Consider the following 12,225-nt stretch of genomic DNA (forward strand, 5'->3'; position numbering starts at 1 on the left):
GTATGTATGTATGTCGACATATACATTACATACAGTGTGAAGAGTTCTGAAAAATATTTCCAAAACAGGGCACAAAAGGAAGACAAACACTATTGCATAACATTTTTAAATGGCTATCTTAGTGAATAGCACACCTTTTTGTGTGCTCTGGCTTGTTCTTATTCAGTGCGTTACATGTTTAGCCTTGAACACCAGTAATAATAATACTTGTAAGAAATGCAGTTTATTTGTCGCATTGGAGTATTATTAACATATGGGAGTGGAACATTTGGGGCCTGTCATATACTTTTTCACGGAAATCGGATGATAAAAATCGTTCACCGATTCGATCAGCGAAATCCCTAATTATAACCTTTTTAGCCATGGCTATGGAAGGTCTCTCGATGGGAGTGCTCTTTGCCATCTCAAGCAGAAGTCTCTTCAGTTTGCGAGGAACTACAAGCTTCTGACTGGGTGGTAAACAGGACTTTGCCGTGGTCCACAGGATAGCAGCCACGCCATAAACACAAGCCTGGGCAGCAACAGAACATTTCAAAGGGAAAGACAACTTTAGTTGTTGGATGTTCAATTTTAAATGGCAGCAGTCCATTTTTGCAGACCTTTTCAGTGACAATTCTATGTTCTTGATATTCAGGAGCCAGATAGAAATCATCCAGAGAGCCTACAGAAACAAGGAAATGTTGACTTAACAACACTGAACATTTTAAACAGATGTTACAAAGAGGTTAAGTTTTTTGATTTCAGTTTAATTTTTGAATGTTCTTCTTACCAGAGTTTTTAGGTCTCAAGAAAAGCACTTCTCCATGACAGCTGATTTGCATAGTATCCAGGGATAAATAAGCTGTTGGAAAAGAAAAAAAAGTTGCACACATACAATTATCATAACAATTAATATTGAGTTGCTTTATCAAATGTTTTTGCTTAGTAAAAAACAAGTTTAAAAGTTAAGAGAATCATAAATTAGTGGGTTAACCTGGAAAGTCAATGTAGGTCTGCAGTGATGTCAGACATGTGTAACAGAGAGCCCACAGCTCATTCACCATCAGCTTCAGGCCACGAGTAAGTAATTTCTTTAGTGAGACCCACTATAGAAAAAAATTGAACACATTTTAGATGTATCTGTCTTTTTTTTTTAACATTGGAGTTCCAAAAAAAAGTCTTAACAAACAAATTCACTTTTGAATAGGGCTGTCAAAATTAACGCTTCAATCAAGCTAAATCAATCATTAATATTAGTCTGATTAAAATGGTTTGAAAACAAATTATAAATTTAAAAAACAATTAATACCTCTGCAGCACAGAATGACCCACAATTCCTAAACGTCTCTGGTAACGGATTTTTGGCAGTTTGTCCAAGTAGTGTTAATGTCATGCATGTGCAAATGGACAGTTTGTTTGGTAGTGACATGCTTCAGAACCAAACAAGTCAATATGGAAGACAATAAGCAGCACTATTGCCTTATCGATGGGAAATTTGAGTACGAAAGACAACCATGACGGAACAGTCAGACAAGGTATGGGCCTGATCTACATAAGGTTGGCATGTGCTAAAACAAACTTGATCGTCATGTACCTCTGTGACACTGTTGGTAGTTACCTTCGTCATTTTACTTGCAAGGCGTGCAGCGACTGCTCCTCATCAGTCCTTGCCTATTTAGTCTACCAGTTTCAATTCGCCTGCATTGGGGTTATTGATTCTGCTGGATTGCCTCACGCCATGGTGTCATTTGTTCGCCTGAATCCAGTTTGGAGTTTTGCTTTTCAAGCTCTGGCCATTTTCTATGCCCTTTTGTCTGCCTGCACCACTTTTGTACTTGTTTTCAATTGTACAAGCAAGGCCTGATCTACTCAAGGTTTGCATGATTTAATATACAAGCAAACATGATAGTACAAGCAAAGCTAAAGTACTAAACTTGAGGATTGTGTCTCTTAATTGAATAAAATAAGAAAGGCAATCCATCTAGCGTGTGTCTTCATTAATATGCAGAATATACGTTGATCATCACAACGCCTACAATACTGGAAGGACAATTATTCAGCATATGAAATATGATCTATCAAGAATAAAACTGTTCTGCCACTACTGTTTTGTAGGGCTGTGAATCTTTGGGTGTCCCACGATTAGATTCAATATCGATTCTTGGGGTCACGATTCGATTATAAATCGATTTTTTCGATTCAACACGATTCTCGATTCAAAAACGATATTTTTCCGATTCAAAACAATTCTCTATTCATTCAATACATAGGATTTCAGCAGGATCTACCCCAGTCTGCTGACATGAAAGCAGAGTAGTATATTTTTGTAAAAAGCTTTTATAATTGTAAAGGACAATGTTTTATAAATTGATTGCAATAATGTAAATTTGTTTTAACTATTTAATGAACCAAAAATATGACTTATTTTACCTTTGTGAAAATATTGGACACAGTGTGTTGTCAAGCTTATGAGATGTGATGCAAGTGTAAGCCACTGTGACACTATTGTTCATTTTTATTTTTATAAATGTCTAATAATAATGTCAATGAGGGATTTTTAATCGCTGCTATGTTGAAATTGTTACTAATATTGATACTGTTGTTGATAATATTAATTTTTGTTTCACTACTTTTGGATTGTTCTGTCTCATGTTTGTGTCTCCTCTCAATTGTTCTGTTTATTGCTGTTCTGAGTGTTGCTGGGTTGGGTTTGGTTTTGGAATTGGATTGCATTATTATGGTATTGCTGTGTATTGTATTGTTGGATTGATTAATAAAAAAAATAAAAAACGAAAAAATAAAAATAAATAACAATAATAATAAAAAAAATAAAAAAATAAAATAAAATCGATTTTTGAAAAATGAAAATCGATACTGAATCGTACAACGTGAGAATGGCGATTTGAATTGGAATCGATTTTTTCCCACACTCCTACTGTTTTGTGCCTTTATTTAGTGCATCTCGAAATAATGTTCAAACTGGCGGCTGTGCAGAAATAGCAGTAAAAAAAATAAAAATATATACAAAATAAGAAATATTAGACAGCAATATAATTTTATGATATTATAGCTGATGGAATACTTAAAGGGGAACTGCACTTATTTTGGAATTTTGCCTTTCATTCATAATTATTATGTAAGACAAGAACATATATGTTTTTTTTGTTATGCATTCGAACTCATAAGTAAACCTTAGCAAAAGTCAGCTAACAATGGAGTCAATGGGAGTCACCCCATTCTGTCAATAAAACACTCTAAAAAAACCTCCATCCATGTTTTACATACTGTACAAGCTTTAAGTATATACTGTATGTAATGTAGTAAAAGGCACATTCATAATAACAACATGTAATAGTTACGTATTTTGCTCATTTTAAGCATGCAGGGCGTATTAATTTCACAGATGCATCACAACGTTCGCTTTTCCCGTCAACAACAACAACAACTAATCACACAAACTTTATGAGAGCCAACAATGATTACTTTGGGACAAACGATGATCCAGAACCTTATCTTTTTTAGCCTGAATATACGAGGATGAGCTACAAGTTTTCGAGCAGGGCTATTCAACTACATAAGGAAGAGGGCCGCAGTTTCAAGAGCTCAAGGGCTCAGGGGCCGGACATCGAAATGTGGATGTTTCATCCAAAATGCCTCTGCAGGTTCTATTTCTTTGAGACTTTGGTTTACTTAATTACAAAGTAAATACATCGACTTTCACACTACACTGTCAGTAAATTCATTTATCTGCCCTCGCTACTCGTTTCCAGCATGTGCTTAAAAGCATGAATAAAAAGAAGCTCCAGTTTTTGTTGAGGATTAATGTTCCTTCTTTTGAATTATTTTTGTTTCTTAGTTTTATTTATTTACACTTCTTCCTTCATTTAGGTTTGTTAGACTAAAAAAATAAACATGAAATAAACATAACAAAAGTAACACGCCCATTGTGTATTTTACATAAATAAAATAGAAGGTTTAGTGCTAATATATTCACACAATAAACTACAAATGTTTACATATGTAGAAATTACACAACATTTACACACCAAACATTGCACACATTGTATGTGACTTGTATGTGTCACAATTAGCGTTGTCGCCCTGTACTGGTAAAATGTTAGCACTACATGTATTAAACGAGGCTTACTCGCCAGTTACTCTCAGACAAAAAAACAACACGACCATAAATACAAAATACATTCCAAAGTCAGCTATTTTACCACAAAAAAAACTAAATATATTTTTGCACAATATCTGCTTACAAATGTTTGACCAAGTTTCGGGATGAAGCTTACACGCTGGAATTTCTACAAATGTTGCTGCTTGTCTGAATTAATGTGTCCGTCGCTTAAAAGGTCCAACAGACAACCATGACTCAAGCACTTGGTTGGGGCAGAACATTCATACTTTGTTGTCCAGTTGTTGTTAAAAGTCAGATTTTTGCCATTGCTGCTTTATTGTAACACATATGCCTTGCTGTTGCCCCCTGCGGGGTGGCAGGAGTGCTGCATACATGAACAACCCTAGTTTTAATGGTTTCATCAAGCCTATTTGGGTAATGTTCGGCGGGCCAAATGTAAAGCTTTGGCGGGCCGCCAGTCGAACAGGCCTGTGTGCTAAACAGATCCAGCTCTAGTAAAACATCTATCATCATGTAGCACTATTGCTAAGTGCTAAACAAGAAATGCAAAGTATGTACATAAACATTCACTTACTGTACAATATCTGCTCTCACTAGGATGTTAACTGTTGGAATATTTAAATTTTTCAGTTTAGATGAATTAATCTAATCCTCACAAAGGGTTTAAAAAAAATGTGGCTGAACATGAGGTTTTTTTCATGTCTTTCTCACCATCTCTAGGTCAAAGTTGACCAATTTCTTGGTTTATGGCTACAAACTTCTACTATCCAGGTGAGATGTATGATTTATAATCTATAATTAACTTATTTCACCAACTCAGAGGTGATGCAGGAGCTCACTGGCACACTTTGACAATGTAGCAGCGATGGCCGTAACGACCCTTGAAGACACGGAGGTCATGTCCTCTGTATATATTTAAGTGACAAAAAGAAGATGATATGACTGACTTCAAATGTACTTTGTGTGCGCTCTACATTAAGATTAAAGATTAAAGTACCAATGATTGTCACACACACACTAGATGTGGTGAAATTTGTCCTCTGCATTTGACCCATCCCCTCGGGGAGCAGTGGGCAGCAGCGGCGCCGCGCCCGGAAATCATATTGGTGATTTAACCCCCAACTCCATCACCATGCAATAGATCATCTTCTCTCAATATACGATCTTTGGTCATGTACACTGCACAGCCCGCTACAACTCCAACAACGTAACAAAATGAAGTCCACATTTACTTTAAACATCTTTCGTGATCTGAAATGTGCTGTCAACATAACGTTAACATTAAATTATACTGATTTAACTAATGTTGATTTCACCTGAATAAAATTGATGTGAAACGCTGTCAGTATAATACCGTTGTCATGTCAGTCAGGTTCTGTTCACAGAGATCAAGCCCTCTCGCCCTAAACGCAAAACACGCACTCTGTGTAGGGCTTCGTGATCCATTGGGGGGGCCCGTATTGTGTGAAGAAGCACATATCAAATGTAAATTATTGAATGACAAGGCGCTTCATATACAATTTGATCCCAAACGTATTCCTGGTCAAATCATGCTCTGTCACTGATAATAATGTGGCGACAAATTTCAAATTCTTAGACTTCTGGCGGCTCAGTGGCACGCATCATTATTAGTACGTGTATTGCAAAGTCAAAGGTCTTGGGTTCAAATCACTGTCGGAGTAAAAATTGACCTCAAGTTTTTTAATTTATGTTTTAATAATGTTAAAATTGTTTAATACAATAAACTTCAGCATATTAATACAAAAAATAGACTGTTACAAAATCATGCTGATTGTCAAATATGCTAATATAACACGTGACAGTTCTACGTCAATGAAATTTTTTGTTAGTCTGGAAACTCTTTATGTTGCTCAAGCTAATATTATTCATATGAAGCTGAGATACCCATGATTTCAACCTTTCAAAGCTCCTCTTGGACCACCAATTGTTCACCTCTGTATTTGTCAAATCCTAGTTACAGCAATGATAGCAGCACAATTAGCTGTCTGTGATAAAAAATAGCTTGTCTGCTTTATGGAATATAATAACACTATGGCTAATACCTGTTTAGTATTCAGGTCACAAGATGTAAATGGGAGTATTATTGGCGTTTTTTTTAGAGGGCTTTATTGGTGGAATAGAGTACTCCCATTAGCTGCATTGTTAGCCACCTTAAAGGTGCCGTATTTTACGACTTAAAATGCATAAAAAAAAGAAAAACATGTGTTCTTGTCATACATAGGGATTATGAATCATTTAAAAAATACAGTTCCCCTTTAAGGGCTTATTTAAACAAATTAATTTAATGCATTTTGGTGTCTGCTGGTGTTTTTTTAAATGGCATCTGTTTTTTTCATGTAGGAGATATTATTAACTTATCTTTGATATGAAAAAACTTCTTGCAGTATGCATTTTCTTTTGCTAATGAAACATTCCAGGGCACACTCGCAGTTACGGCCAGCATCTCCCATGAGCGCCCAGAAAAAAGGGTTACCTGTCTGTTGCATGTTTTAAAACATAGCAAAACGCCTCTGGTAGGAGGAGCATAACAACATGAATGTGCAGTAAATTAGTCTTACCATGGTGAAAGCAGCAAAAAACCTATTTAAACAGGGCACTGTGCACCATTTATCAATTGTACATGCAGTCTTAGCAGATCACACGCAACACGCCCACACACAATTTTATAGTTTGCACATGCTGTTTGGTGGGTGATATTTGAATCTTAGTAGATCAGGCCCACAGTCTTTAAATACACACAATTTTATAGTCTGCAAATGCTATTTAGCAGTTGTTATTTCGATCTTGGTAGACGAGGCCCATAATATAGTATGCTCACTCTGCAGGAAAGTTGTCTTTTCAATGACGCACTTCAATATCAAAACACAACATTATTAACACTAAAGGAGTAACGAGTCCAAATTAATGTGAATACATTTTTGTTTAGAAAAACAGTTTTTTGTTAAGTGGATGTTAAAGATGTTTAACACACAAATAAATGCATAAATAGTCACTTGAGTCTCTTTGCTTATGAGAAATTAAACGCCATTAATATAGATTAAAAAAAGGATATGTAATCCTGATTGCTCAAAATTAATTCACAGCCACTCTGATTAATCTGATTAAAAATTGTAATCGTTTGACAGCACTACTTAAAACATATCGGTCAGTAAATTGCCAACCTCATCCTGTGATTCTTCATTGAGGAACAGCATGCTTTTGGTCATGTAGTTAGGCACATAGGGTTTGTGGTTCTTTGGGGTTGCATCTTCATGCTTAACATCCATCCAGGAGAAGGCTGAACTCTGATTTCTTTCTTTAAATTTGTTCTCATGACAGTACGGCAAATAGGTTTCTCCACAGCACGAAGACTTCACAGCATCTTCATTTTTTCTTCGTGATCTCATATGATAGTCAGGTACTGAGCTCACACAATCCTCTGCACTATTATGTGGATAAGTCTCACAGGACCTTCCTCTGGTTATTTTTGGGGGTCTTTTATTCCATATAGACTTGGAACACAAATGTTCATCTGCTCCAATTTCAGTGAGGTCTGAAACAGGTACACTGATATTTGCATGACGTTGAGTAGTGGCACAAGGTGGGTTGTTGGAGTCGGGCACAGAGCAGGAGCGATTTAAGACCCCCCTAACCATGTGGAACTTCTGCTGAGCTTTTCTTCTCACTGGGGAGCTGTTGTGAGAGCGGCAATCCAGCTCTGTCAAACCAGCGCAGCATCCGTCTGCACTGTCAGCATCCTCATCACAAAGAGAGGAGTCCCAGCCCACACATACCTATAATAAACAGTTATTTGTGGAAAAACCCCACTACAACCTTTAACACATTTCCCTTCAGGCAATATTGGATACTGTATTAGTAACTATTATTCACAGTACATTACATGACTATTTAACATAACATAACATAACATAACAATTGAATTACATCTTTTCTATTGCTGCAAACTTGTATTTTTTATATGAGCAATTAAAAATAACCAACCTGTTGTCTGGACAAACCATTTGCCTTGATAGAAGTGTCCATAGAAAGATCCTTGCTAATATAATCTAAACACAGTCTTCTGGGTTTGGTATGCTGCCATCTTGCCTCCCAGGAGCTATCTTGGCCATCTGTGGAAACACACGTAGAGGAATATGTCAAGCGAGAATTCTCCACAGAGATCAAATGTTGACATAGTGAGCAGAAATGATGGAATTACCCTGACAATTTGATACTGATTCGATAGAGAGCACACGCCGTCCAACGGAAGACAATTTGTGGCACACAGCTGCAGATGAGCAGTGGTGCAGCCGTGCTTGAGCCACAGAGAGAATGTCCTTGTTTGCCAATAAAAAAAGAATGATTAAAAGCGGAATGATCATGTGCAAATCATCTTCATTTAACATGATAACCTGTGAGATAACATTAAAAAGGGAATATAGTACAGTAAGGGTATGTAGTTAGAATGTAGGGATGTCGAAGAATGCTAAATTATTTAACCAGTGTTTCCCACACATTCATTTATTTGTGGCGGCCCGCCACGAAAGAATTACGTCCGCCACGACTCTGATTTTCTTAATTTTTATTTTCGGGATTTGAATGCGGCAGCACGGTGGCAGAGGGGTTAGTGCGTCTGCCTCACAATACGAAGGTCCTGAGTAGTCGTGAGTTCAATCCCGGGCTCGGGATCTTTCTGTGTGGAGTTTGTATGTCCTCCCCGTGACGGTGTGGGTTCCCTCCGGGTACTCCGGCTTCCTCCCACTTCCAAAAGACATGCACCTGGGGATAGGTTGATTGGCAACACTAAATTGGCCCTAGTGTGTGAATGTGAGTGTGAATGTTGTCTGTCTATCTGTGTTGGCCCTGCGATGAGGTGGCGACTTTTCCAGGGTGTACCCCGCCTTCTGCCCGATTGTAGCTGAGATAGGCTCCAGCGCCCCCCGCGACCCCGAAGGGAATAAGCGGTAGAAAATGGATGGATGGATGGATTTGAATGCATTTATTTTGAAAGGACAGCTGGAGAAAGACGGGGGAGGGAGGAGAGAGGGTGAGAGGGGGGATTGACGCGGAGCAAAGCGACCGTCAGGTGGGATCGAACTGGGTCGCCGCAGCGGGTGCTCTACCAGGTGAGATAGGTTATAGCTGCATCGCTCGCGGCTTGTCATATATATTTAACGTTAATCCGCGATTTCACCGAGCGTTTCACTGACGGTGAGCAGCCTGACGCTGCTTCATTAACACCAACCGCTCGCTGTTTGACTCGGGGGCCGGAGCAGACGCACGCAGTAACAGTCACCTGTTACCATACCGACGAGCTAACATGTCCAGGTTATAACCCTGTTATCAATAAACACACGTGGAGACGGTGCTTCAGATACTAACACTAATTTGATACTGTAATAGTTATCTTTTGTCTATTCATAATGTAAAATGGATTAATGGACGTTTAAAACAAAACTGTTATTATTAATTAGTAAGTACACATTTTTTGAGCCTTTTTAGAGAAAATCATATCATTGTAGTAAATTATGCAAATTACTCGATGATGTCTTGGTGACCACGCCCATAGCCACGCCCCCACCGCCACAGGTAACTTGGCAGTTTATGGGAAACACTGTTAACTCATTTCCATTTAATGTTCTTTTTTCACTGCTTGCTGCAATACATTCCAGTAACAATTACAGTTCTATTAAAGGCACACAATAAACATTACGGTATATTCCTTTAAATGTACTGCTCTTGTAAAAGTTAAACTTCAGGGCAATACTGTGCTATTTTGTGTCCTGTAATGTAAAGCAAGAACCCTACTGATTTTAAACGACATTATATAGGTACGTTTATATACAAATTGAAGAGAGGATTTAACAGAAACAGAGTGACTATCCTTGAATCTAAGTAAAACTAAGACAATGCTATTCGGCAAAAGTAGAAAAGACAGTCAAACACAAATAAACATTGAAGACATTGACAGGGTAATCAAATCAAATCTAAATAGTAGGTGTAATATAGATGATAACATTAACTGGGAATCTCATTAAATAAACATACAAAATCAGGTGGCAACAAAAAATTCAATAATGAACAAAGCAAAATATGTTCTGCCCTAAAAACACTCCATTCTCTCTACTGTTCTGAGTAGGGATGTGCCGATCGAACAGCCACCAATTGGTATCGGATGATGTGAAAAAGTTGTCGATTATTGCCTTTTAATGCTGATACAAATGCAGATCGTCTTTGGTTAACAAACGGGTAGCAGCTATATATTAGGGTTGCTAACGATAAACCAATGCGACCGGATATCCGATTTGAGAAGTGGCCGGTTCGGCTATGTCGGTTACAGCCCCATCAATTGATAACATTCGGCTATGAATCCTTAGGTTAATTGAGTGGAGACTTGTAATCCGGTTATCGCAGCGAAGTAGTAATCAGTTTAAGGTTTTTGTCTTTAAAACACGAGAGACAGGGTTGTTGGTAAAAAGAGTCACACACTTGTTACATTGCTAACGTAACTGGAGACAAGAATAGACGTAGATAAATGTGGGTGTTGCGTGAGACTAGCAATTATGTGACAGTTTATCTTTAAAACAAAGTGAGAGTCACGGCTGCCTGACAAATAATTACAACACTGCGGATCGTCTCCGTGCTGTGCCGTTTGTCAATATTGTAACATCCCACGGAATGGAGGCTTAGACATATTCCCAGTTTGTCTTTCTTTATTTCACAAAATGCTACATTCTAGCACAAAGAGCTCAATCTCAGAGTCTCTCTTTCTTTTCCGGCATCATTAAAACAGCTGTTCACCCCCACAACACACGTCACTTCCCATCCTTGTTTCAAGAGTCCTGCCCCCCAGTCAAGCCATTGGCTTGAACCCGTAGACGTCTGTGATGACACTGACTTGACTTGACTCATGGAAAATAAATATATTTGACATGCGACCATGCTCGTAACTACCATTGAGGACATATTATACGACACTACAAGCTTGGCACATCTATCTTTGGGCATTTTCACCCATTCCTCTTTGCCCATTCCTTTTTGCGGCATATCTCAAGCTCCATCAAGTTGGATGGGAAGTGTTGTTTTCCATCCAGGATGTCTCTGTACATTGCTGCATTCATCTTAGTCTAGTCAGGGAGGTGACCAAGAACCCGTCAGAGCGCCAGAATTTCTCTGTGGAGAGAGGAGAACTGTACAGAAGAACAACCATCTCTGCAGCAATCCACCAATTAGACCTGTATGGTATAGTAGCCGGAAAAAAGCCATTCCTTCATAAAAATTTGATAAAACACATCTGAAATACTCTCAGACCATGATAAACAAAATTCTCTGGTCTGATGAGACAAATATTGAACTCTTTGGCGTGAATGCCAGGCATCATGTTTGGAGGAAACCAGGCACTGCTCATCACCAGGCCAATATCATCTCTACAGTTAAACATGGTGGTGGCAGAGATGCAACCAGGATTTGACAAATACCGAGGTCAAAAAATGGTGGTTTAAGAGGAGCTTTAAAAGGCTGAAATCATAAGTTTTCCTAGCATCATATAAATAATACTACCTTGAGCAACACAATGAACAATCCACTTTTTTAAATTACTATGTTGAAGTTAGTTAAGTGTATTAAACAATTTTAACATAATTAAAACATAAGTTTGGCAACTTTCCTTCAACCACCAGCACCCATCAGGAGCAAGGGTCATCATGTCACTTCCGGTTTGGAGTTTGCGCGCATTTGGCTGTTTTCGAAGTGGGGCTGTTGAGTTTGGCAATCGCCTTGTGCAAAGCTAGTACAACTTTTTGTACTTTTTTGTACTTTTGTGCTTTTTTGGCTTCGCTGTGTCACTGTGCCGTGACACTTTGTAGCTTGTGTCGATCGGTGCTGCGAGCTAGCACACCGGAGCCGGCTAGCATTACCGGCCTGAGATACGGAGGTGGATTTTTCCTTCTTTTGCTGGATGCGTCGGCAGATAGATCGTGATGCCTGCACCCAGGAAAAGCCCCACATCGGAGGAGTTCGAGGAGATGAGGCTCACACTCCTTTCCCTGTGCGGTGATGTGACTGCGGTGAGGGAGCACCAGGAGCAGCTTTTGGGTCTACTGGAG

At 38.5% G+C, this 12,225-nt stretch overlaps 1 protein-coding gene across 1 annotated transcript in view; it reads right to left on the reverse strand.

The window, feature by feature from the left end:
• LOC133656982 (kinase non-catalytic C-lobe domain-containing protein 1) overlaps positions 1 to 12,225 on the reverse strand; it is a 78,179-nt gene that overhangs the window by 36,431 nt on the left and 29,523 nt on the right. The window contains exons 6-12 of the mRNA XM_062057872.1: positions 8,340 to 8,457; positions 8,123 to 8,250; positions 7,303 to 7,914; positions 974 to 1,085; positions 770 to 841; positions 600 to 661; positions 353 to 511 (exon numbers count right to left, since the gene is read on the reverse strand). Of these exons, the coding sequence (XP_061913856.1) occupies positions 353 to 511; positions 600 to 661; positions 770 to 841; positions 974 to 1,085; positions 7,303 to 7,914; positions 8,123 to 8,250; positions 8,340 to 8,457 (1,263 nt within the window). The remainder of the gene's footprint in view (positions 1 to 352; positions 512 to 599; positions 662 to 769; positions 842 to 973; positions 1,086 to 7,302; positions 7,915 to 8,122; positions 8,251 to 8,339; positions 8,458 to 12,225) is intronic.

Source organism: Entelurus aequoreus, linkage group LG09 (assembly GCF_033978785.1).
Source record: "Entelurus aequoreus isolate RoL-2023_Sb linkage group LG09, RoL_Eaeq_v1.1, whole genome shotgun sequence".
Classification (NCBI taxonomy): Eukaryota; Metazoa; Chordata; class Actinopteri; order Syngnathiformes; family Syngnathidae; genus Entelurus; species Entelurus aequoreus.